We start from the raw sequence: 27,433 nt of genomic DNA, 5'->3' as shown, positions 1-27,433 counted from the left end.
GCATTTACTTCCAAGTTTGCGGCTTTCAAAAACCGAAACATTCGTCAACGGAGACATTTGAAAACCAAGGTACCACTGTATTTGGTTACTAGTAGCAGCACCCCATAAGCAAGAGTGATTCATAATGTTCCATTCAACTAAGTCCTGCTCAGAATCTATTTCCATTGGATAGGATTCAACATGGTGGGGCTTATGCACATGGGAATGCGGTCCACTCATGCAATGGGACCTTACCCCCCTCTCCTTCCTACTACGCTCCCCCCACACCTGTTCTCCCCAACCTTCCAGAGCAAATTTAGGGGGCAAAGAGGGAAGAGAGGGGAAGTCCCATTGTGTGTGCAGACCCCAATCTGTGCATGCAACAACTTAGTTGAAACTGCTTGGAGAATTGTCATATTCACTCTCTTTGTTATGGTAATGTACTTTAAAATTCAGCATAAACTTAAATTCTCAAATTACTTACAGCTTGAGCTGTGATGTACTATTATAGGGCTTATGCCTTTTAACTATGCTTAAAAGTGCTTGTTGTTGTTGTTGTTTAGTAGTTTAGTCGTGTCCGACTCTTCGTGACCCCCATGGACCAGAGCACACCAGGCACTCCTGTCTTCCACTTCCTCCCACAGTTTGGTCAAATTCATGTCGGTAGCTTCAAGAACACTGTCTGACCATCTCGTCCTCTGTTGTCCCCTTCTCCTTGTGCCCTCAGTCTTTCCCAACACCAGGGTCTTTTCCAGGGAGTCTTCTCTTCTCATGAGGTGGCCAAAGTATTGGAGCCTAAGCTTCAGGATCTGTCCTTCCAGTGAGCACTCAGTGCTAGTGTCAGTGAAAAGGCACAACTGGTTCCTTTATTCTTCTATTTAGTTCTGGTCCAAGTCTGTGCAGTGATTGGTGCTTTCAAAGTTTTCAAATGCTGAGCCAACGAAAAATGTGATTTTATTATTTACTCCTCCTTTGGCTGAATTTTAAACAAGTTCTGGTAATAGTATTATGTACCATAATATCCTCTAATATCTATTTTGTTTGGGGGTTTAACTTGCTGCTTTTAATAGAATAATTTAGTTGTTACTTATATTACTTTCAGACATAGCTATATCCTGTTTGAAAATGTAAATTTATTAATAGCATACATTAAACTGAAAAGGTTTTCTACAGCTTTGCGGGTGACTCTTGATCTTTCATTTTATTCTTGTCACAGATACGTCTAGAAATGTCATACACTCTTCCGTGATGTACCCAGTACCAGATACTTTAGAGTATGCAAACAAGACATATACATTAATCCGTGGGAATATGACTTGGTACATGGCTTTAAAAACCTGCAAGGAAAATGGGGCTGAATTGGTCAGCATTTCAGACCACTATCACCAAGCCTTCCTCACTGTAATTGTAAATCGACTGGGCTTTGCCCATTGGATTGGATTATTCACTTCAGATGTAGGTATTTAAAATATTTGCCCATTTGCTGTGATTTAGCAAGTACGTTCAAATTTACCCTTTCAGTGGCTGAACATGTTAAGTGAGTTTGTAAATAAAACTCTGTGTGTCTTTATTACCATTTGCCTCTATAAGTACCTTTTTTTAAAATACTAGGAGAGGCTGCAGTTCAGTGGTAGAATACCTGCATTGCATGAGGGTCCAAGAGTCCATTCTCGGACTGAGAGTCAGTGTGGTGTAGTGGTTAAGAGTGATAGACGCGTAATCTGGGGAACCGGGTTCGTGTCTCCGCTCCTCCACATGCAGCTGCTGGGTGACCTTGGGCTAGTCACACTTCTCTGAAGTCTCTCAGCCCCACTCGCCTCACAGAGTGTTTGTTGTGGGGGAGGAAGGGAAGGAGAATGTTAGCCGCTTTGAGACTCCTTTGGATAAAGCGGGATATCAAATCCAAACTCTTCTTCTTCTTCCATCCCTGGCATCTCTAGTTGGGACTGGGAGAGACATCTGTCTGAGAGAGGATGGGCTGCAATTTTGTGAGAAAGAGTTAAAAAAATAAAAATCAGTTTGTGAACTGCCAGAGGTAATCAAACATTTCTTTTGACAGAATGGCCTTAATTTTGAATGGTCGGATGGTACCAAGCCTCCGCATACTTTCTGGAGAGATGAGGAATCACAGACCTCTGGAAGCTGTGTCTACATTGATATTGACGGACGCTGGAGGAGCACTGGCTGTGAGAGACTTCTGAATGGGGCAGTTTGCCATATTCCACCCCGTAAGCTGGTTCTCTCTCACGTTAAACACTGAAACCCTCTTAGCAAAGAGCCCATTCTGGCCTCTGGGCAGTGTCTTAAGGAAGTTAAAATGAGGAAAGGGCCTTTTTTAAAAATGTTCCATGTTGAGATGTATTTCTCCTGTGTTGTAAATAGTCAGACTTTGTAATAACATGCCTGCCGAAGGAAAGAAGACAGCTTTCCCCAAATACGACGAGAAGTGCAACCAGTTTGCTCAGTTGAGCTGGTTCTTTGTGATGGGGATGATTCAGCTGCCTGGGGCTAAGCTGATAAAAAAAATAAGAGAGTACAGTGAAGGAGTAGAAAATATTATGTCATGAGCCCACAGCATGCTTCATGGTTCTTGAGGGAAGTTTCTTTAAAAAAAGCAAAAGATTACTTAAAAGCAGAGAGTTGCCCCGTTTCCTTCCAGTTTTTGGTAATGTACATACCCCTAGGCATAAGGTACACAAGTACTCTTCTACAGACATAGGACTGGTGCTAATGTAATATACTTGTCTCAATAGGCTAATGCAGAATTTGTTAGACCTCTGGAGAGCAAATTCTGTCTTTCTGTTGTGGCTAAACTATTCCTTCTGTCACAGAGGAGAAGCCAACTGAATCTAAGGGACTGTGTGATGAAAAACCTGTCCCTTGGATAAAATTTGAAAGGAGCTGCTACAGCTTTTCCACAGTTCTAGAGAACTCAGACTTTGATGAAGCATTTGAATTCTGCAAAAAGCAAGGTAATCTCTTGGTGGAAAAATTGGCAGAGGATTTATGGCCTTGCATCACCTAATCGTCAGTGTTCTTCTCAAAGTTTCAGAGAAGTTATTTCAAAGACTATTGATCTGTTTTGATGTTGTTCAGCGTAGCGGATGCAATCAGGAGAAAGCTAGATAAATCTCTGGTACTACCAAAGCAGTGAGTCCATGGCCACTTCACATATTACTGTATGTTATTAATTCATTGTACTCATGAATATTTTTAAAATAAAAATTAACTAGGCAATTTACATGCAACAGCACATTGGGCACTTCCATACCGTACCAGCAAATTTATGGGGTTTTGCAGTGTCTCATTACTCTTTTTTTGAGGTGGGGGGGAGCCATCCACAGCATCATGTTTGAGTTGAATGCATCCAAAATTCTGCACCCGACCCCCTGCTTGTTACTGCAGATTTCCCCTTACTGGGGGGAAAATCTGGTTAGTATTGTTATGACTAGTATAGACACAAAAACTCCAAAAGCAGAACTATTCCGTTTCTGGAGGTGGTTTGTTTCTGAGATTTGGGGGGATAGTCTACTGCTATACCTCCCCAGTTCCAGTTTGGCCTAGCTGGGCACACCTGAACCATTGTATTTGTGGAAACAGCTATGGAAAGGTTATTGGTGCTGCTTTGGAATGAGGAAGTATGTAATCTTGCTGTGCATGTAATTTTGTTTTTCTTCGTACCAGAGTACATCATCAGAAGGCCTAGCCTGGAATTTTTTTTGCTAGGGTTTTTTGTTGGTGCGCTGGTCCCAAAGCTACTAAGGAGGGGGAAATTCCTGACAATTTCACATACCTGCAAGAGAAAATTGCAATGAAACAGACCCATGCAACTTTCTCGTTGGATTATTGTGCAGCCTTGCTCATCTCAACTCTGCAAATATATATCTTGAATTAATATGACATTGTTTCTTCATCTAAGGATGCACCCATGATGTTGAGTAATGATTCCGAGTATCATGGAAGATAGCTGATTTATTGGGGGGCGGGTATTTTTGTACTGCCGTTCATATTTGAGTATTAATGCCCTACCATTCAGTGACTTATCAGGGCAGTTTACGTAGTCAAGAAATACAAAAACAAAACAATAAAACAGAAATATGTGTTAACTTGCTTGCGCGCGTACAGAAACAAAACATAGATTTGAAGTTAAAACGTGGAAAGTTTTAAAAGTAAGTTTTTGCCTGCTGCTGGACTGACATTAAGATAGGCCATAAGGTGAGCATCATACAGGGAGTGTGTCATCAGTGGACGAAGGGCTGCTTACTAGTAACCTCCCATTGTACTTCACTTGGTGGGGACAATCGGAGAAGGTCTCTGGTTAAGATCTTAGGTTCCAAGGAGGCACATGTGAGGGCAAGCATTCCTTTAGGCACTCAGACCTTAACTTTAAAAGTAAAAACTAGCACTTCAAAGAACTGAGCCTGGAAACAAACTAGAAACTATTGCAATTGGCAATGTACTGGTATGGTCTGCTCATTGCATTTGATAGCAATGCATAGAGTTCAGATAGCATTGTGAGAGAGTGTTGGTTTTTAAGCAAATCATGCGTAAATCTGAATCTCTCTCTTTCTCTCGGCTTTCATCCTCAGGTTCTAATCTTCTAACTATTAAAAATGAACATGAAAATGCTTTTCTTCTGGAAGAATTGCATTCTTCTGGGCCTTCGGTTGAAACGATTTGGCTGAATATCCAGTTTGCTACTGAGAGTAAGTAAAGGGAATCGATCAGATACATCCATCCGTTTCTGTATAACTGTCTTTACAGGGCAAGTTGTTTGGTTCATTAGTTAACATATACGATGTAGTCGGTAAAACACTCTGCCACATTCTGGATACATGATCACTTTGCTTCTGTTGCATTTCTTCTTATGTAATGAGCTAATTCCTCAGTCTGAATACCTACTAATAAATATGTCTGTGTTTGAAATACGGATGGTCTGGCAGGAAAGCCAGTTGTTGTTTCCTCCAGGGGTTTTCCCCACACACACCCTGCCACACCTCTTAGTCAATACTGTTCCTTCCATCTTGGGCTTTTTCTTGCCATATCTGAAGGAGCATCTCCACCCACATTGTTGAGCCCGGGCACTGAGGTCTAGCCCCAAGGGCCTTCTCGGCAGTAGCGCTCTCCCTGTGGAACGCCCTCCCATCAGATGTCAAGGAGATGTCTTTTAGAAGACATCAGAAGGTAGCTCTGTATCGGGAGGTCTTTGATGTTTTATTATGTTTTTATATGTGTTGGAAGCCGCCCAGAGTTGTTATTATTACTACATCTTATCCAGAAGTGACTAGGAAGCACATCCTGCTATAAGCTATTTTGATCAACCCTTCTTCTTAATACCAAAAAGGGAAGGAAATACAAGTCAAGGCATATTGTGTATATATTTATTTATTTAAAATCGACACTCCATCGTGACCAATCTGGGAGCAAGTTGCCATGTCATAAAATTTACAAATTTGAAAGAGTAATAATCAGTACATACAATTTTAAGGGTCTTGCGGGGTCAGTGTTCCTATGCCGAAGTTCTTAAATGTTCCTAACATAAATTGGAATTCTTATAGGTACCATTACCAGAGAGCCCAGAAACATTTCTGTTTTGCACACTGACAAATCTTATTTAGAGATTTCTTTCTGCTGAACTTCTCTTATAGGCTTGTTACAGGTTTGTGGGATGATTCCAAAATAGTTTTGGAAGAACACACAGTAATGGCACTGCAGCTGAATTAAACATGCATTTGGACTTAGAGGAAACACTTCATTTTGTTTATTATTTCAAGGACAGTTGTGAACTTTTTTGGGTTTTACTGTTTGATTGTTTGTAAAGTGCTTTGAGTTTTTTTGTTTTTTTCAAGTGATGTATGAAGTTTATGAAATAAATAAATAACTTTAATTTTTTGGGTTGTAAGCCACTCCATCCCAAAGGCTGTGAGCAGCAGACACTTAAAAACCAATATATATATATATATTTTAAAAAAATAAACAACATTGCATTTTTTTAAAATGAGGGTAGATCCCCAAAGAAATTGAATTTTCATAAATATTCCATGAACACCTCCAAAATAGCTTAACTTCTATGGCAAGGAGGGCACCTTCTTATTCTTGCTTGGAGGCGGCTTAAGCTAGATGGAACTTACCCTCACCTCTGCAGACCCCAAAAAACTGCTTAGTTTTTATACAGGAAGCAATAGAAATATGGTATTCTGCTCATAAATGCTCTTAGAAAACCCAAGAAAAATTTCAGTTCTGATGTAAGCAAATATTTGGGAAGGAAGGTGACAACCAGAACTCCATTCTGCTCTGCACAGCTGTATAATGATTTCCACATTTTTTTGCCCATAGACAATACAATAACGTGGTTTAATGGTTCCCCCATTCAATATTCAAACTGGGGCATCCAAGAACCTGATCTAGGTCAGCTGACAGGAAAAGTTTGTGTTGCCTTAAGGACCACAGATGGAGTCTGGCAATCATCAACCTGCCAGGATAAAAAAGGATTTGTATGCAAAAGAAGCACAGGTATGAATCCACATTGAAAACAACATATGCGGGTCCCCAATCTTTTTGGGCCTGGGGGAACACACCTGAAATCTGCAAAGCTGTCAAGGCCCATTTTGCAGAAGAAAAACAGCTGATGCTCAGACCATTCCCCCCCCATCCCCGCAAGCCAAGCCAACTGTACACACATACAAAAAAAAGCAAACAAATCAAGTAACACATCTATCTAAACCTGGGGTAGTCAACCTTTATATACCTACCACCCACTAATGCATCTTACTTGATGGTAAAATTTCCTTACCACCCACCAGTGATTGATGGAAAGAGGATTCAGGTTGTGCCGTAGAACCCCCTGCTGCCCACCTAGAATCCTGAAACGCCCACTAGTGGGCGGTAGGGAACCAGGTTGACAACCCCTGATCTGAACAAAAAATTCAAAATACAAAATTGAGAGAGCTGGAGGCGGGGTTGCCAAAGGAGATGTTTGAGGGCACTGTCGTTTCCTCTTCAAATTCTAGCCTTCCAATTTACGCTTTGTCAGTAATCAGATTATTGGCGTCAGTAAAAATCCCACCTCCTGTCAGCAGGGCTCTATGGAGTGGCAGAGCCGCTGCCACATCAGCAGCCCAGCTTCCCACAGCATCACTTTTGTTGCTCCCATCACATACCTTGAGTAGGGGGCGTTTTCTGTCACTTGGTTGGATACTGAAAATTGATTCCCGTTAGTGAGCAAGAAATGTACAGTGGTGCCTCGCAAGACGAAAAGAATCCGTTCTGTGATTCTCTTTGTCTAGCGGTTTTTTTGTCTTGCGAAGCAAGCCCATTGACAGATTAGAGGATTAGCGCTATTAGCGGCTTTTAGCGGCTTATCAGCTTATCGGATCAGCTGATAAGCGGCTTAGCGGCTTAGAAAAAGGGGGGGAGGGGAAAAAAACCTGCAGGAACTCGCAATACATTTTCGTCTTGCAAAGCAAGCCCATAGGAGATTCGTTTTGCGAAGCACCTCCAAAACAGAAAACGCTTTCGTCTAGCGAGTTTTCCGTCTTGCGAGGCATTCGTCTTGCAGGGCACCACTGTACTACTTCATCACTTTCCTGTGGGATTCCCTTTCAATTACTTCCACTGAATCAGTTGTGATTACTTCTATTAGGACTGCACTGCTAGTTGGTTAAACCCTATATGTACAGGTGAATAAAAATCAAAAGCATTTTTGTTGCTAGAAGAATGAATGGTTAATTGTTGATAAAATGTTCTTTAGCTGGACCATTTTTAGTTAAGGTATTGATGTTATTGCCTGGCCAGATTTGTTCCTTGGTTCTCAAATTCTTTTTTCATGTAGATGAATTTATTAAATGTGAGACTTGACTTGATGACTACAGACTAATATCTTTTGTGTATATTTAAGCAGTTAATTGTGCAAGCCCACTCTTGTACATTGTTCAATTCTGGGTTATTATTTTTCAGCTTATCATGAAATTTCAGTACAGCCCGTTAAAGGTATGTTTTGTAATAACTTTGCTATATCTGAGTCAGAGAAATTGAAGCTAAAACAAAACGTAGTGTTATTTCACTTGATGTTTTCTCCTCTTTCCTTCTTCACCTTTCCCAGTACCGTACCGTAGAATTGTGGTCTTGGTGGTATTATTGACATTTGTGATAGCTGCCAGTGCTATATTTGCATGTTGGTGGTGCTTGAACAAACCCACCCATCTCTTTAGAAGGATGCTGCAGCTGAGAAGTGCTTGTCCAGAAGAAGCGAACTCTGATACTCCAGCCATTGAAGAAAGCATCCTCATTTGCAATCTTGAGAAGAACGATGAAATTCAATGATACAGCAATAAGGACCAAGAACACATTCATTTAATACAAAATTATTAATACAAAAATAAATATATTCAGCCTGTACAATTAAAATCAATTTCGTGTTCTTATCGCAGTGTAAGATCAGAACATTGTGTGCCTATACCCTTTTGTAATCAGCTTTTGACTGATCAAGAATGGAAGAGACCTGCTTCAGCCTACACCATGTTATATGTTCATTGCTATATATGGGCTGAAAACTCTGGAAGTAGTGCACAGACTTGAAGGAGATACGATGCTATTGATATTTATCATCCAGTAAACCCACTGGAAGAGTCGAGATCAAGCACAAGGTTCTCCAGCGCAAGACTCTTTAGTAAGCAGCCATTGAGGGATGTCTAAAGATGATATCTAGAAGAACATGACCTTCTGTGATGCTGCTGGAATCAAAATCCTTAGAAGCATTCAAAATACCAGCACCCCATGCCTTATTATTCTCCTCTTCCATGGACTAGAATTCTCTTATTTCATTGTGTGAAAGGGTCTGTGAAAGGTACATCATAACAACTCTCCACTGTTGTGGTTTGGTGTGGGCTGAGTTTGTTTCTCCTCAGTGCTCATCAGCTATGGTTTCTACATACCCTTCATGTGCCTTCTTTCATAAAGCTTCTAATAATAATAATGTGTGTGAAAACATGTCTGAGCTAAAGAAACCAATACAAAAGCAAGTTATCTTTTTGGTTTTAGGGAAGTGAGGCACTTTCTTCCAAGGAAAGAAAGAGGAGGAGGTTAGCCCATTTCAACAGAAATTGTAAAAACTGATTAGTTCTGAAACTGCAAAGCGACTACTGTAACAAGAGAGTTGGCTTGCTAAAGCTTGTGCTCATATAATACAGTTCCTGATTCCCACCCCGAAAAATAACACCGCTGGGGTTAAAGGCCTCCATTCTTATTTACTCTCCTCAGAGAACTATACATTCCCAAGTTAAGGAAGATGTGTCACAGGCATAGCCGTCCATGTCAGAATAATAATTGTTCTAGCCAGATGGGAAATGAGAACACTTAAGCAGCATGTCGCATGAAATTAATGTCCTGTGCTTTAGTGGTAAAGTACTAATGAAGTGGTCCTCCAGGCAGAAAAGTTTGCATCAAGAGGGAAGAGGGGAAAAGAAAAAGAAATAAACCACTACAGACCAAGCTGTTCTTCTGGTCAACTTAAGTGTGGCTATTTCATCAGATAAGAAGTATGGTAAATATTGGATAAGCTGCTTCTAAAGCATGTTGCTTGACTACCACTTCCTTTGTGGAGAGACTGACTAATGTGTTTGGCAGGAGAAGGAATCATTTCAAGACCACATTGATTACACATAAGTCAGTTTCACAAATGCTAAAATCTCAGGACACAGTGACATCAAATAGGACCCACAGATACGTGTCATTCAGTCTTTTCACAAGGAAGCAGATGTTGTTATAAAGTGTGTATTCACAGCTGGATGACTTCATTTAAAAAGTATTAATTAAAGCTCACAAGAGTGTTACATGCATGCCCAGATCTTCAATCTCTGTTCGCACAGCCTTCCATATGTTTTGGACTATAAATACAGATGGTTGAGACTACAAACCTTGGCTAGGGCTGATGGGAGTTGAAGTCTAAAATATCTGTAGAGCACCACGTTGGCAAAGATTTCTTTAGCATGTACTAAGTGGTCTTTTGGGGCTCTTTGGAGGAAGAAAGTGAGTAAGGCGGGGCTCATGATAGACATATATAACTTTGAGTGGTATGGGAAAAGTGGACAAGCCTTTCTCATAATACTAGAACTTGGGACCATCTAATGAAGCTAAAGAAGTCTTCATGCGGAGGCAGCAGAGCTGAAACTGGTTGATGTGCTTTTGTCTTGCTCGTCATTCCATTATTATTGTCCCAGTCAGAGTGTCCAGCTGATTATTATGTGACTTTTCTCACTGGAAATCAAAACAAGCCCGACAGCAAAAACTGCAAAATTCTTTAGAAACCCCAACTAAAATAAGGGCCACAACAATGCATTGAGTTTTAAATTGTATAGTTCTTAAATTTTAATTGAGGTTGGTGATCTCACCTGCTTAGTTGTTTATACATGTTTGTATTGTACTCAAATCGCAAAGGCCGTTGGAAGTTTAAGGGCAGAGAAGATAACTATGAGTTATGTGAAGAAGTACTTTAACTATGGAATTCTCTCCAAGATGTACTGAAGGCTATCCATGTAGATGGCTTCAAATGCAGATTAGACAAATTCAAGGAGGATGCTGCTTCCACTGCTAGAGGCAGTATGCCTCTGTATAATAAGTATTAATTATGTCACACATGGGACATGGGTGGCGCTGTGGTCTAAACCACAGAGCCTAGGGCTTGCCGATCGGAAGGTCGGCAGTTCGAATCCCCGCAACGGGGTGAGCTCCTGTTGCTCGGTCCCTGCTCCTGCCAACCTAGCAGTTCGAAAGCACGTCAAAGTGCAAGTAGATAAATAGGTACCACTCCGGCGGGAAGGTAAACGACGTTTCCGTGTGCTGCTCTGGTTCGCCAGAAGCATCTTAGTCATGCTGGCCACATGAAGCTGTACGCCGGCTCCCTCGGCCAGTAAAGCGAGATGAGCGCCGCAGCCCCACAGTTAGTCATGACTGGACCTAATGGTCAGGGGTCCCTTTACCTTTACCTTTTATGTCACTCATCCAATTTATGGGCTTCTGGCGACTGTGAGAACAGGATGCTGGACTAGATGGGACTTTAGCCTGATCTAGCAGAGCTCTTTTAATGCTTTTTGTCTACGTGCAAAACTGAGGGTTTTAGAAAGCATTGTAAAGCTAAGCATTTCCTCTTGAACGACAACAAATCTTCTCTTCCCCTTGCTCTCACCCGAATTGCACAGTAGCATCTTCTCTTTTTACTGAGATGCCTGCCAAAACCATTTTTATGTCAAACTTGTACCAATGATGTATTTGTATGCAAGTTGTTTAATTTGAAAAATAACGGCTGCTACACTATACTACACTTTACAAGATTTCATCATCTCTCTTTCAGGCTTCTTTGAATATTTTACTTTTATTATATGTTTTGCCAGTTTGGGGCACTTTATGCTGCAAGGTATAAGGAGTTATGTGTTACGCATTTTCAGCCCATGTTATCTCCTTTTTGCATTGACTTTTGGTGGGCAGGTTTGGAGTATTTTCCACCCCAAAGTGGTGGGGCAAACTGCTTGGATTATATTCAGCCCTTCAGTGTACTAACCTGTTGATATTTTGCTCACATGTTGTGTTGCAAAAAGTGCAGTTACTGGCACTGTGTTCAACTGGGTGGTTGAACAGAGGCAGAAGACTTATTAGGGAATGAAACCTTCAAAACTTCATGTACTTTTATTAAAAGTGGAGTCTCAGGCTTTCAGTAAAGCTTAATTTCTATTAAAGACAGAATAGAAATGCAAATGTTTTATTGGGTAATGACAACAGACTACATCGGAGGCTACTTTGACTGGTCTAAATATGTGCTTAACAGTTGGCCGAAAATGAAATAGTTGTCTACTTATTGTTTGCAGACCAAATAGACTAAAAAAAATAAACCACTCTCCTGGAGCCCTTGGTTTTTATAATATAGCACTGGAGCAGTGTACTATTGGCCCCCTGAAAATTTACCAGTTAATGAGGGCCCTCTCTGCTGTCTTGTACGGGACCCATGATTTTCATAATATAGAACTGGTTTTGATGATGATGATGAAAGGCTAAGTGTAATTTTATTTTTCTTCATATTTAGTCCAGAAGACTATGGTTATTAAAATTCTAGTTACGGGATGCTTTGATTTGTAGAACAGAAGTTTAAGTGCCCAGCAGTTGTCAATTGGTACACACACAACCAGTACCCCAAGGCAAAAGTCAACACGTTTTCTTCCTTTTATTCTCCTAGCTGGGAACCTGATAATTCTTCATAGGTTAAAGCTGGGAGATTCTAACAGAACTGAGATTCAGAAAACTAGAATGTTATGGTACTTCGCTGAGCTTCAGATGCGATGAGAGTCCCCCACAAATGCTGACTTCATGAACTAAAGAAAAGATGCATTCTGTAATCAGCGTCGCTTCACATATAGATTTCAATGTTTTTTTCTGCTCTTCATTTCGAATGGCTTGATGCTGTCATGCTTGACTGAGCATCAAACACACTACCAAGCTGAAGCCTCCACAACACTGACATGTGATGGAACATGAATTTCTTAAACACATAGGTTAGAAATGCCTGCCTATTTCCACAGTCACATCACAGGTTTGTTCAATAGTAATAATTAGTCATAATTTCCATAGCAGTTTCAATACACGGAAGGCATTGCATCCCACCCTTGTGCAGCGTTGATGGCAAAGCTTCAGGTCTTCATAATCATGGTTGAGTTAAACATGCGACTGAGTATATAGAAACAAATGTTCATAGGAAAAACTGCATACTAAAAGAACAATTAAAGATAATAATTTATTATTATTATTTATTATTATTATTATTATTTTGTTCCCCAGCCACTCTGGGTAGCTTCCAACAAAGATTAAAAATACTCTAAAATATCACACATTAAAAACTTCCCTGAACAGGCTGCCTTCAGATGTCTTCGAAATGTCAGGTAGTTGTTTATCTCTTTGACATCTGATGAGAGGGTGTTCCACAGGGCGGGCGCCACTACCAAGAAAGCCCTCTGCCTGGATCCCTGTAGCTTTGCTTCTCGCAGTGAGGGAACCGCCAGAAGGCCCTCTGCGCTGGACCTCAGCGTCCGGGCAGAATGATGGGGGTGGAGACGTTCCTTCAGGTATACTGGGCTGAGGCCGTTTAGGGCTTTAAAGGTCAACACCAAAACTTTGAATTGTGCTCAGAAACGTACTGGGAGCCAATGTAGGTCTTTCGAGATTGGTGTTATTTGTTCTCGGTGGCTGCCCCCAGTCACCAGTCTAGCTGTCGTAATCTGGATTTGTTGTAGTTTCAAGGTCACCTTCAAAGGTAGCCCACGTAGAGCACATTGCAGTAGTCCAAGTGGGAGATAACTAGAGCATGCACTACTCTGGCAAGACAGTCTGCGGGCAGGTAGGGTCTCAGCCTGCATACCCGATGGAGCTGGTAGACAGCTGTCCTGGATACAGAATTGATCTGTGCCTCCATGGACAGCTGTGAGTCCAAAATGACTCCCAGGCTGCACACCTCGTCCTTCAGGAGCACAATTACCCCATTCAGGACCAGGGAGTCCTCCACACCTGCCCGCCTCCTGTCCCCCAAAAACAGTACTTCTGTCTTGTCAGGATTCAACCACAATCCATTAGCCACCATCTATCCTCCAACTGCCTCCAGGCACTCGCACAGGACCTTCACCGCCTTCATTGGTTCTGATTTAAAAGAGGTAGAGCTGGGTATCATCTGCATATTGATGGACACCCAGTCCAAACCCCATGATGATCTCTCCCAGGGCTTCATATAGATGTTAAAAAGCATGGGGCGAGGACGGAACCCTGAGGCACCCCACAAGTGAGGGCCCAGGGGTCTGAACACTCATCCCCCACCACCACTTTCTGGACACAGCCCAGGAGGAAGAAGCAGAACCACTGTATGACAGTGCCCCCAGCTCCCCTAGACCGTCCAGAAGGATGTTATGGTCGATTGTATCAAAGGCCGCTGAGATATCATCAACCAGCACGACCAAGGCAGATAAATGAAATGTTAAGATGCCATTGCCAGAAACCTCAAATGGGAGAATGGGAGTACTTGGTACTAAAAGTATAGATATGAATATAGATATATTTACACTGGGGACAGGGGTTCCTTCCCCTGCTTGCTCCACTCGGCAACAGTGATGGATTTAGGACAGTGTGACTATTTCTGCCACACTGGGCATAACATAAAAACCAGTAAAACACATAAACCAGGCACCTTTAATAGGCCAGATCTTTTGCATTTTGGAAGATGCCATGGAAATTAATTGAAAAGTATGGGTTGGAATGAATGATTAAGAAGAACATGTATGCTCAATAAAGACCGGATATAATCTAACATCACTGTAAACTTTGTGCAAGCAAATCAGGATTATACAATTAGCTTCTATTAATTCTTATTAAAAGGTTTTCTGTGTGTTTGTGCAAAGGTCCTGACCATTCCCATAAAAACTCTTCACTGCAGCAGCAACAAAATGCATCTCCAAGGGCAAATAGCAAAGCCTGGTTGTAGCATTGCATACACAAGGGTGCCTCTTCTCAAGAGCCTCCCTGCAGATGAAATCATTTGTTTAAAGCCTTTGTTTCAGAAAGCCTTGATGAAATTCAAGAGGGTGAGGACATTTAGTCTCTAAAGATGCAGGCTCTGATTTGTTTAGCTCTGTGTGTCTGTGAGTCTATGGGGTGGGTGTGGGTGTGGGTGTGGGTGTGGGAGAATGTAATTGTGAAACAGGTATAATAATAAGCTACAATAAATGGTTGAGTTCTTTTCAGCACTGTCTGCCTCGTTTAAAACAGAGGGAATAGGAAAAACGTAGTCCTGTCCTTCAGCTGTGAAGTTTTATTGTTTTACTTTTGCGGAAATAAAATTTTGAATTGCCCTTTCAAAACTTCACATATCACTTATGTTCAAAATTATATGCAAATTACAGATAATCTGGAAAGCCTAATTTTCTTGATATGTTTCCCAGGGATTAAAATGAACGTTAAAACAAGAAAAGAGAGATGACTATGTATCTTGTTGTATTGGTGGACATGTATTTTCTTATCTGTAGGTTTTATACCCCAGTCAGATGGGTGGGGTATAAATAAATAAATTATTATTATTATTAAAAAATCAAAATAGAATTCCATGGAAAATCAAGAATGCATTTTAAATTAAATTATTACTGGAATTTGCTTATTTATTTATTTATTTTCTACCAACTGTGTCATTAGCTGCAAAAGAGAGATATCTGTTCATGCGAACCACATAGCAGCAGTAATTTAAATAAACACAATGTTTTAAGCAAATGAATAAATTTGAGATTGGTTTTTGTGATCTGTAATTTAATGGTCTCTAGGAAATCACATAATTTATTTTTTTGCACAGTATCCAAATAGGAGTTGATTGCTTGTAAAATGAATAATGGCATTTTGCCCAGTTTGTTTTTATGAATTTAGTAGATTAAATTCCATATCTTATTTTATTTTTGCTCACGTCCAATAGCGCAAATAAATAAAACTGAACTGAATGTCATAAGAAAAAAAGTCTCCCTCTGTGTGTGTATATATCTTAGTAAGGTTAAGACTTGCTGGAAAATGTTGCAGAAACTCCCCACAATCACTCCCAAAGAGAGAGTGTCTCCTTTATTCCTGAGTTCCTTGCACGCTCATGCTTGATATTTTGAATGTCATCTCATTTTCATCCTTTCCTTTCTTCAGGCATAAGTTCTCCCTCCTTACCCCTGTTGTGCTCCTCTGTAGCGTCTGACAACAGCAATTAGGGATGATGGACTAGAGCAATTACATCTAAGTCATCTCAGTAATACAAAAATGGTTCTCTTTCCTTCTTTGATTTGATGAGACATACTGTAAACCATACCAATACCACAGTGAGCTTTAATAATACCTCTGGCACTGATGAACTGAGGTTAAATGAGGCCAAGCAGAACACAGAGGTAAAAGACAAGGCTTAATGTGAGCCAGGGCTCACCCAAGCAACCTAATTTTCGGTGCCAAGCATCAACTTTAGAGCTTGAAAAGTAAAAACAAAAAGAGTTACCCTGAGCATGTAAAGGGGACCCAGTCCCCCCACTGCGTAACCACAACCAGGTTTTGCATATATTGGATTATGCAGCAGGGCTTCCGTTTAAGAGAAAATGACCAGCTTTAGCACCAGTACTTCCAAGTTTGCTAATTAAGCCCTAATGACAGGCTTTTGCAATAGTATATATAGGGAAATTGAACCTGTTCAGAATGGTATGTTTTACTCCAAAGTGCATTTAAGAAGCCACAGTCAAACCAGAAGATCTAGTATGTTGCAGTCAGCTGTATATTCCAAGAATCCACAGGAAAAGTTCTAGGGGGCTGCAGGAGGTAAGTAATAGAAAGCCCTGTTGCATCTGCTGGAATGATGTTGCGTATCGCTCTATATATCACATATGTGAGTTGCTAATTACATTCAGTTTGATTGTTTGCCCTGCTGTTCAACAACAGTTGTTCATTACAGCTCTGTTTTCCTAGGAAATGGTCATCTAGTTCCTCGCAGAGATATTTAATATTATCCCTTGCATGCTGTAAACAAGCCTGCTCCACAGTCCCTCCTAATTCAATTTTACAGCACTGCAACTAGCTGTTTCCAGGGCTTTATCTTATTATGAGCTCCACACAGAGGAGAATGTTTGCCCTATTAGATACAAAGATATAATGACTGGGTTCTTCTTTTCCGTCTCGCTATCAACCCCTAATCATGAGACATAAAAGGGACATTTTATCCAAAATATTATTACCCAACATATTCTAAAGTCCTGGCACGTTTAGATTTGCCTCTTAAGGTGCACGGCTTCCAGTTAGGGCTTCAACCCGTTACAGAAATCTTGGTTGATTTAATTGTTTGATCGATAAAACAATTAAATGATTAATCAATCCATTTAATAAATTAATCAACTAATACAGTCATACCTCGGGATAAATATGCTTCAGGATAAGTATTTTCAAGTTGCGCTCCGTGGCAACCCGGAAGTAACGGAGCGCTTTACTTCCAGGTTTCGCCACTCACACATGCACAGACAGTCAAAATGACGTCATGCGCAGAAGTGGCGAATCATGACCCGCAGATGCATGTTGCATTCGCTTCTGGATGCAAACGGGGCTCCAGAATGGATCCCATTCGCATCCAGAAGTACCACTGTACTATACAAATATGAACATGAAAAAACCAATAGCTTTAAAGTGCTATGATATACATGTCTATTCAGAAGTCCCACTGAGTTCAATGAGGTTTACTCTCGGATAAGTGGGTAAAGAAACTTAAAATGGCAATGCAGTGGTACCTCAGGTTAAGAACTTAATTCGTTCTGGAGGTCTGTTCTTAACCTGAAGCACCACTTTAGCTAATGGGGCCTCCTGCTGCCGCTGCGCCACCGCTGCACAATATCTGTTCTCATCCTGAAGCAAAGTTCTTAACCCGAGGTAATATTTCTGGGTTAGTGGAGCTGTAACCTGAAGCGTATGTAACTCGAGGTACCACTGTACAGTACAATGTCCATTTACCTGGGAGTAAGCTCCACTGTTCAAGGGCTTTGTACACACCCTTTTTGGCTTTGCATCCAGTGCGCTCCATCCATGAGTTTGAGAAGCAGTAGTGTGTACACATAGCAGCTGCGTACACAGTCCTGTTTACTATACATCCAGTGTACTCCCACCACTGTTTTGGGTAGCAGTTGTACACATGGCATTAGCCACAATCCATATATAGACTGTATCTACCCTGTAATTTCTTATGAAATACTGTGTTTTGATGCACTCCCCCAAAACCAGCTTTGATCCAAATTGAACGGCCTAGCTGTATTTTAAGCTGGTAAATGTTATATAGCCTTACTTCTGAGTGGACATGTAAAATATTGCACTTTTTTGTTTTTAGATGATTAATGAATGTGCTACATCTTGGAAGAGCAAAACCCTTCTCTGTAAAAGAGTCTTTCCCCCCAAAATAACACATGTCACCTGGCATTTATCTAAGTACTGTATATACTTATATTATTCCCCCCCCCCAAAAAAAGTACACACCCACACACATATGCAAGTTACCCAAATAATCAGGAGCATCTTTATAAATTGCTCGAAAGGTTAATCTTTGATCGAACAAGTTAATCAGTTGCAGCCATACTATTTTAATGCAATCCTATGCATGTTTACTCAGAAGGTCCCACAGTGGTGTGCTCAAGGAGGTGTACCCCCAGGTAATGCCTTTACTCTCCAAACTGAGTGAATGTGCCATAAAATGGCAAATGAAACTCAGTGTAAGCAAGTGTAAAGTGATTCATGGGATATAAACTGGTGGTGACTGACCAGGAACGAGGCTTTGTGGTTGTAGTGGATAGCTCACTGAATATATTGACCCAGTGTGGAGTCAGTTTGTGGCAGCTATGGAAAAGGCAAACCGTATGCTAGGGGTCATTAAAACAGTAAAAAGACCAGAATGCTGTCACCGCTATTGGTAGGTCAGCCATAATAGCCCACTTTGACATTACCACTGAGGGTGTGTGAGGAATTTCAGTTTCCGGAAGGTGTGTTACAAATGTGAGGATGAACTATTGGTTGGGTCCCTCCCATGTGGCCTGTGGCTTCTGACTATCCAAACAACAAGTGACAACCCTTATGCTTCACTCTTGACCATGCTACCTGGCTATGCATGGGAAGAATCTGATGTGGAGGAATAATCAAAGAAGGAATTCTCCCTCTGTAATGGTACTTTCATAAGAAACCCATACCTTGTCCTGAAAATTAGACAAAAGCTGCACTAGGTTTCCTCCCTGCTGTTAGGTTTTTAAGTTTAGTTATCTGCTGAATACTGAACTTGCCCTTGAAATAGGGGAAAGGGTGGCAAGCTTGAACTGTGCACGCTGCAATTCTGTAATTAATTTTGGAAATTATCCTAGTTAGGTTCCACTTCCTTGGAAGCAAGCCCCACTGAATGCAGTAGCACTTACCTCTGATTATACAGTTAGGCTTGAGCAATTAAACCAGAATACAAAAGTGACCCTACAGAATAAAGGAATGGGATGGGGGGGGGGTTCTCCTCCCTATAACTATTTAAAATGGGACTGTGACTGCCATTATAAAGAAACAGGTCTGTTACTGCAGCTCTGCGGGAGGATAGCCTAGGAGCCTCAACCTTGCAAATACACACACGGTGCTTTTTTTCTTTAAAAATGTTTAGGGGTACTCTCATTTTGACTCAAGAAAATCACCATTTTATAGTTGAAATCGGGGGAAATAAATACAGTAAATGGACAAAAGTACAAAGATTCACAAAATGTTTAGGGTGCATATCCCTGCGTCCCTCCAGAAAAAAAACCACTGTTTATATACGGACACGGAGCAATGGATCCAAACTACAAGAAAGAAGATTCCACCTAAACATTAGGAAGAACTTCCTGACAGTAAGAGCTGTTCGACAGTGGAATTTGCTGCCAAGGAGTGTGGTGGAGTCTCCTACTTTGGAGGTCTTTAAGCAGAGGCTTGACAACCATATGTCAGGAGTGCTCTGATGGTGTTTCCTGCTTGGCAGAGGGTTGGACTCGATGGCCCTTGTGGTCTCTTCCAACTCTATGATTCTATACAGTATATACCACCTTCATCAAGCACCCCAGCACCTATATTCTGTCAGCCCTATTACCTCGCTGCTAAACCGTTAAAACTCCTACGTATTGGGGTTCATCTCTCTTGCAGAGCAATACTCTTCTGTTGCAGCTTGTTTACTTTCGATATCTTAACTTCTCCTCGCGGGACGTCGCCTTATCTACAGCCGTAGGCCCCTTTAAGGCGAAGGCGTGGGTGTGAGAGAGAGATACAAGCGCTTATATAGCAACTCCTCGCCGTCGGCGCGCACTGCTCGGCCTGTCTTCTCCTGGCAACAACTTGCGCCTTAACACCAGGGCAAGGCGAAAAAAAACCCTGATTGGCCTGGACGTCCGCCAATAGGTTGCACTCCGTTGTCATTGGCGCGGCGGCGGCGACGGGGACCGAGCGCCTGGGAAGCGCCCAGAGGAGGAGGAGGAGAAGAGGAGCAGCATTTCTCTGGGAAAGCGGCGGTCGCGCCCGCCCGTCTACGCACTTGCCGCTGCAACTTTGCCGTCCGCTGCGGGGAGGATGAGGAGGGGGGCGCGCCGGCATTTCCTGCCGACCACCTGCCGGGAAGCTGGGCTGCAGCTGTTGCTGCTGCCGCCCCTGCTGCTCGCCACCTTGCTGTGCTGCGGCGCGCGCTGCTCCCCAGGTAAAGAACCGCAGCCTGGCGGGTAACTTGGCCGCGCACTTTTACGCCCGGTCTGGGGACCGAGGAACCTGGTGCCAGCCAACGTTGGCGCAACCCCGCAAGGCGGGAAAAAATAAAAAAAACCCGCGCAAAGTTCTCGAGGGTTGTTGGGGAGAAGCCCCTCCTTGTGGCGCGGTGCAAGTTTCTTAGAGGGGTGGGGGTTTTTTTTGGAAGAGACACACCTTGGCGCAGTTAGATTCCATAGACTTAACAGATGCTTTTTGCTAAAGGGGGGCGGGCGGCCCCTTAGCTGCTAATGTGCGCGCGCGTGTTATTTCGGTTACTTCAAAATGGGGGGGGGGGCCGCCAGCTCTGCACCGCATTGGGACGCCCCCTTCCCGCTCCTTGCGCCGAGCGGGGGCCCTGGACGTCAGCCCTGACAGCACCGCCGAAGCGAAGCCTTGCGAAACTGAAAGTGTGCCTCGCTTGTTCCGCATTTTCTGAAGTAACCGAAATGCCCCGAGTGGGGTTTTCCCCTGTGGTGGGTGGGTGGGTTTCCCCTGCTGAAGTACCCGGGGGTGGGGGTGGGAAAGCACATTTGTCTTCCCAGATGCGTAGGACGGATGTCTTCTTTTCTCCTGCGTTGGACAGAAGGAGCTACGTTTGAAAGGAACCGTGACTAGACAGAAATCCGTGTTTTATTTTTAGCTGGGCAACCTGCACATTTCGTCCAAGGGCTCCGGCCTGGAACCCCGGGAAGTACGGATATAAAACGCGAGCGCGTTTGCAGAGCACCTTTATCCTGTCAACTAAGAAGCGTAGCTTCTCGAGATCCGAGTCAGTAGGAGTTCGAGCCCTACTTTCCACCAATAGGGTGGAGGCGATTTCCTCTAGCAGCTACTGCGGTAGAAGGTGCTTTAATCCTGCAAGCTGGAGTGGGCGGGGCAAGAAAGACTTTCGTTTTTCCTCTTCTGTTGTCCCGATTGCCAAGTGCATTTTTCACCTCCGTTTTCCAACGGCTTTCCCACACACCCTTTTTGCTCTTTCTCCAGGAGTTGTTTATATGCTCCGGGGAGCCTCTGTAATAGAATCCTTCCGCAGCATGACTCAGGGGCTCAAAGGTTGGCCTGACTCCAATTGCCACCCAGTTCACAGTAAAGAAAGGACAGTTCGTGGGTGGGTGAAGGGGAATTCCACAAACCGGTTGGAACTACCTTGAGGAGCTCAGTGGCTACAGTCAGGAGGAAGGTTGATTGTTTCTTTCCCCTCCAGGCAACAGAGCAAATTCTCCTAAGGGAGATGAGGCACTTCCTCCACCTCTGGCAATGTCTGCTTTAAAAGAAGGTTGCAAAAGTTTAGCGGGCACAATTTTTCATTTCACTGCATTTCCATGGTGCAAAAATAGCACCTGCACCTGTTTAATCTTTACCTGTTATGCAGTGGTAGTTGTTTAGGCATCTTGATTTTCACAGTTGGAATTTGGGGGGAAAGTGAGGCTTGTATTCAGGCCAATACGGCATAAACATCCCAGTTTTTCTCCCAATGGCTAAAGTAAATGTTTGAAGAAGACGGAAAGCTTCCTTATAGTGCAATCCTATGCATGTCTACTCAGAAGTAAGCCCCATTGACTTCCTGGTCTGTGTGTATAGGATTGCAGCCTTAATGGCGTTTGAATGTTATATTCCAATACACTCAAAAGCTTTCAGTCAAACTTATTTTTTTAATGGAATACTTGCAAATAATTCAAGGCATGATGGTTAGAACCCAACTTGAGACCACACTGTGAAAAGGGAAGAATATACATTTCCCTAATTAATGAAATAACTAAATAAAAGCCTGCAAAAGTAAAGTACAAAAGTACTTGGAGAAACTTGCCAAGCTAGTCATTAAATTGGCTCACGCTACAATGCGAGAGGCCTTAATATAGCATAATAGCAGGGATTGTTTCTTCAATTTACCATAGGTTCCAACACATTGAGGTCTGGGGATCTTTAGCAATTTTCAGGCACCTCACCCCTTAAGGGGTGATAAATACTTGTTGAGGCTGTTTTTCAATGACCGCTCTGGGTAAATAAGAACTTACTGCCTCAGTTTTTTTCAGTGTGCTTCCTTTCTATAACTCCTTTTAGCTTGCATCCTGATATGACAAGACTTTTGGCTGTTTTTTCTTCTAGACAGAAGTTACTGGTTTTGTCTGATAGAACAGGAAGGAAGTAAAGGAACTAGTAGTAAAGGAAGAGATGTAAGAGAAAGAAGAGAACAAAGGGAGTAAAGCTGCAATGTTGACAGCTATTGCACTACAAAGAGGTGATGTGATGTCTCTGTATACTTAGGTCTTAGGAACGTAAGGCTCTAAGTTATAACTAAATAAATATTGCCTATAGACAATATTTGTGATTGCTGGAGCTGATTTCCGCTTTTGCAGAGGAGTTTGCCCATCTTAAGATACATATCTTACAATTCTCATGTTTGAAGAACCTGTATCTATGACAGGCATTTCCCCATGGAATTAAGGGAAGTGGCACTCAGGTGCAGATGAAGGGCAGGGTGTGTGTGTGTGGATAATAACATGCTTGCTTTGTTCTCGTTCTCATCTACCCTGTGCTGATGGTGCTGTCAGAGCACCGACCAGTCCCACTGCTGCTGGAAATACAGTCCTCAGGTGACTTTCCTGGCTCAAGGCTGGCAACAAGGCTGCTATAGCAGCCAGGTGCATTACACAGCACAGTGCGGGGCAGCTGTGGGTGAGACTCTTCTCTGACCTTGAAAAGGAGGGAAACAAGTGTGAGAGACTGGCGCATATACAGTGGTACCTCGGGTTAAGAACTTAATTTGTTCTGGAGGTCCGTTCTTAACCAAAAAGTGTTCTTAACGTGAGGTACCACTTTAGCTAATGGGGGCCTCCCGCTGCTGGTGCACAGGCGCCGCACAATTTCTGTTCTCATCCTGAAGCAAAGTTCTTAACCAGAGGTACTATTTCTGGGTTAGCGGAGTCTGTAACCTGAAGCTTTTGTAACCTGAAGCATTTGTAACCTGAAGCGTCTGTAACCCAAGGTACCACTGTATATAGCATTTGCAGCACCCCAGAGTTCTACTCAGTGGCCAGCCAGGTGATGCTGATACATTAGAATTACATAGTATCTCCTCTGATTCATTAGCACAGCTGCAACAGCCCTGTAGAATAGACCCGTCTTCTATTATATCCATATTGCAGAAGGCTGAGTGAGGATGACATAACCTAATGTTCGTGGCTGAAACTTCAGGCTGAAACCTCACAGTTCTTCAGTAACTAGAAAAGCTTGCAAGTGGGACGTGACAGAAAGAGACACCCCATGATGTTTTCTCCGCACAGCCAGTGATCAGAAACATGCTGTCTCTGATTATAGGCAGTCTATTCTTTGTTGGCATGACTTAACTGCTGTTGCTGTCCTTGTGCTTGTGTGTTCGCTAGCTTTTCCAAGGTAACATAAATTCTGCACACAAAAGAGGAGTCCATGTTTATACATCAACTTGTACAAATTATACATGCATAATAATTTATCTTATGTTGAATAGTTTATTCTGCTTCTGCCTCTCAAGGTGTTGCAGTCCCATTTCCAAGTGACTTGTTGCCTTTCTGGGTTTAACTTTTCTGTGAATTTAGGCATTGTATCTGTAACATTTGCTTTAGCTTCGTTAAATGCATCAGTCTGCATCTCCAGGTAGCAATGGTAATGCCCCCTTGTCTGAAACACTGGAGATCCACTGCCAGTCAGTGCAGAGAGTACAGAGCTCAATGGACCAATGGTCCGATTCAGTATCCCATGCCTACAATTCTCCTTACCTTTTACAATAATTATTTTCTTATCATTGCTTGCACCATTGGAAGGACTCTCATAATGCTCCATCATTTATATTCCAAGATGTGATGTTTGCTACCATATGTAGTTTACTCTTTAAAAAAAATCCTTTGTGTGTCTTAACATTTTCCTTGCAACTCTGTTAAGTGGGGTTAGTTTTAACTGCTGTCACATAAACAACTCAGGCTGTCCTATATCTGTCTGCAGAAAATCTTGAGAACTTCAAAACATTTTAAGATGGAGGCACTTTCCAGCTACCTTAGCTGACATTGTTAATCATAGGAAACCCCTTGTGGTTGGACGTGTAGGAGAATCATAGAATTGTAGCGTTGGAAGAGACCCTGAGGATCATCTAGTCCAGGCTTCCTCAAACTCGGCCCGATGATCCCTAGCTAGCAGGAGCAGTGGTCAGGGATGATGGGAATTGTAGTCTCAAAACATCTGGAGGGCCGAGTTTGAGGAAGCCTGATCCAGTCCAACCCACTGCAATGCCAGAAAATACACAGGAATCGAACCTGCAACCTTGGCGTCATCAGCATCACACTCTGAATTAGTTCCTCTCTGGTTACTGGGTTTTCTTCAGCTGCAGGAGAAATACTGCTTTCTTGATCCTCTTCTTTATCTATTTAGAAACTTGGTTGTTTAGCATTTACATTTTGTGAGTGGTGTGTGGTTTAAAATGGTGTTGAGGTGTGGATTAGCTTGCTGAGCTTGCGGAGATGATAAACAATAAATACTTATGTGACAGGATTGAACCTCATGGGATCGATGTGCTCACTTCTAATGCTGGATGAGGGGTGATTATAGCTAGGAGTGGATTCCTCTTGAGATTCAAATCACATGACTCAGATTTCTGATGATCAAGTAAGCTTGAGTCTCAGCAGTTTCAGGAAACATGAAGAGTAAAGAGATTATTGTGTGCCAGAGGAAATAGTGTACTACATAAAATATATTTTCTGGTGCTATTATTTTGTTTTTCATAAGTGACATTTTAGAATGTGTTGCCAGCCATAAGATGGAGCTCTTAAGTCTGCCTACCCCTTCATTTAATGAAGCAAGCTATTATACTATACACCATGTCAGCGATAAGGTTTTAGTTAATTTCTGGCTGTTTAAAAAACAAAAGTTATGGAAAGTTTATTAAAAATCAATGCCATAATCAGTTGCAAATTAGGAACTACAGTACTAAGACTTTATTGTTATATTGTCTAACTACAGAAAACACACACACTCCAAAGGCTGCAAACTATAAATCAAATCAAATAAAGAGAATATTGCACTCCCAATAAGACTGAACACCAGGCCGATTTATTATTCCTGTGCTCATGTCTTAATGCCAAGTTAAGAGATTGAATACTGACTGTTCTTATGCTGCCCCCCCCCCCTCTCCACAGAATTATCCATGAGGGGTTGGGTGGGGTATTGTTTGTTTATTTTCTTGAGTATTCAGCAGCCTGCTCCAGCACTGGGTGACATTTTAGAAATGAAATAGAACTTGCATAGCGCATTTCAGCTGAAGGCATAAAACACAGCACAATTGTTTTCTTCCAGCAAATTGCTGGAGGCATGACTCCAAGGAATAGGCCCTGAGTGGGCTGTGAGTGCACAAACATACTTCTCTCCAGCTAGAAGCTTTTGTATATAAAATTCCAGCATTCATGTTAATGAATTCTGAATAAATATTTTATGTCCCAGTTAACTTGCTGTTTTCCATAGCTTTATTTAACAGAGCAATTACTACTTCGACACTATGATCTTTTTTTTTTATTAAAAAAAAGTACCAGTAATTTAATAGACACACACACACATACAGGATGTAACAAACACACATTTTCCTACAGGACAAAGGAGGTTTAACCATCTCCATACATGGCTGTCCCCTGGGATTGTTTGCTCTAGTGTAAATTAGACAAAAACCACACAATTTAGCTTGTGCTTTTATATAAGATTTGCTCATCACAGAATTTACTTCCATTTCAGTCAAGGTGCCTAGGGCTATCTGGGATAAATTTCACAATGAGTTGCAACTACTTTGGAATTCAAAAAAGTTAAAGCAGGGTTTCCCATCATCCCTAGCTAGCAGGGCCAGTGGTCAGGGATAATGGGAATTGTAGTCCAAAAACAGCTGGAGACCCAGGTTTGGGAAACGTCGTATCTAGAGACTAATAAAAGTCAAGGTCAGAAAAGAGGAACCTGTGGCCATCAAGATGATATTGGACTCCAACTTCCACCATCCTAGTCCATTGCTTATGCCACTTGGGCCTAATGGGAGCTGTATTCCAGCAATATCTGGATGCCACGGGTTCCTTGTTCCAGGTAAAAGTGAGCTGTGTTCTATTGTCCCTAAGGTGTGATAAATGATTTAAGCTCTAGGACCCCTGGTTTACACAACTTGGGTAACTTACCACTTCATGCTAAATTAAAAAGTTTTCCACTTTTATAAGTTATAGATAAGACTTTTTTTAAAAAAAAAGTTCTAATGAACACATTCCTATTGTTTCTAAACAATACATTTGATTCTAATAAACCTAGAATTACACACACACCAAACCAGCCAACAAACAAACCTTATCAATTCCCTTTGCCCATTTATTTGATGAGTTACCCTGATCAGCTCAGCCTTGATCAGGCTTAACAAATTTATAGTTGGAGTACATTTTACATAGCAGTAAATTTACAGAGCAGCAACTTTCTGTATTGGGAATTACTGTACATGTTTAGAATCACACATTTAGTTGGTGGTAGTACTTTCTAGGAAGCATTTTCTTAATGTACCTCCAGTATAGTATTGTTTCCCCACTGCAAATCACAGGAAAAAAACTCACCAAAGCATATGCCTCTTTTCTAACGCAGATAACAATGTCTTCACCATCCGCCATGAAAAAACCAACAAGTGCATCCAAGTTAAAAACCAGCAGATAACAACAGGAGACTGCCAAGGAGCAGAAGAGACCTTATGGACATGGGTCTCCCAGCATCGCCTTTTTAACTTGGGGTCCCAAAAGTGCCTTGGATTAGAAACTGCCAAATCCCAGAATCCCTTGAAAGTGGTGGATTGTGACTCAGATCTTTCACTGTGGTGGCGCTGTGACGATGCCTCAATATCATCTGCATCTGAGAACAAGCTGACTTTACAGAATGGAATTGTGACAGCAAGCATAAACTCTTCTGATACCTGGAGAAGAAGCAATTCCAGTGATACTATTTGCAAACTCCCTTATCGCAGTATGTATTTTCCTTCTCATTTGTTTTTATCTGCAGAAAGGAGAGGTTTGCACACGAGTTTCAGTTAAGTAAATACGTAGGTAAATGCTGATTTTGAAAAGAGTTAAAGAGTAGACAGTCAACAGTGGTTCTGTCTATAATGTTTACAGACTTAGGA

At 42.0% G+C, this 27,433-nt stretch overlaps 2 protein-coding genes across 8 annotated transcripts in view; both read left to right on the top strand.

Moving 5' to 3' along the window:
* PLA2R1 (phospholipase A2 receptor 1) overlaps nucleotides 1-11,304 on the top strand; it is a 61,997-nt gene extending 50,693 nt beyond the window's left edge. For 4 of the 5 annotated variants that reach the window (XM_082197398.1, XM_082197397.1, XM_082197400.1 and 1 more), the window contains 7 exons: nucleotides 1,196-1,434; nucleotides 2,039-2,207; nucleotides 2,811-2,951; nucleotides 4,569-4,685; nucleotides 6,316-6,492; nucleotides 7,936-7,968; nucleotides 8,081-11,304. In XM_082197398.1, the coding sequence (XP_082053524.1) occupies nucleotides 1,196-1,434; nucleotides 2,039-2,207; nucleotides 2,811-2,951; nucleotides 4,569-4,685; nucleotides 6,316-6,492; nucleotides 7,936-7,968; nucleotides 8,081-8,301 (1,097 nt within the window). In that variant the 3' untranslated portion in view covers nucleotides 8,302-11,304. Of the gene's footprint in view, nucleotides 1-1,195; nucleotides 1,439-2,038; nucleotides 2,208-2,810; nucleotides 2,952-4,568; nucleotides 4,686-6,315; nucleotides 6,493-7,935; nucleotides 7,969-8,080 lie in introns of those variants that run through there. The other variant, XM_082197401.1, reaches the window with a different exon arrangement.
* Nucleotides 11,305-19,973: 8,669 nt separating this feature from the next.
* LOC309517794 (lymphocyte antigen 75-like) overlaps nucleotides 19,974-27,433 on the top strand; it is a 74,366-nt gene continuing 66,906 nt past the window's right edge. For all 3 annotated transcript variants that reach the window (XR_014213259.1, XR_014213260.1, XM_082197327.1), the window contains exons 1-2: nucleotides 19,974-20,233; nucleotides 26,905-27,276. Coding sequence is in view for 1 of the 3 variants with exons in the window: in XM_082197327.1 (XP_082053453.1) it covers nucleotides 20,110-20,233; nucleotides 26,905-27,276 (496 nt within the window). In the remaining 2 variants the exon portion in view is untranslated. The remainder of the gene's footprint in view (nucleotides 20,234-26,904; nucleotides 27,277-27,433) is intronic.

This window comes from Podarcis vaucheri (genome assembly GCF_965113315.1).
Source record: "Podarcis vaucheri genome assembly, chromosome: 1".
Lineage (NCBI taxonomy): Eukaryota > Metazoa > Chordata > Lepidosauria > Squamata > Lacertidae > Podarcis > Podarcis vaucheri.
Note: the sequence above shows the minus strand (reverse complement) of the source record. Positions and strands in the feature narration are given on the sequence as shown.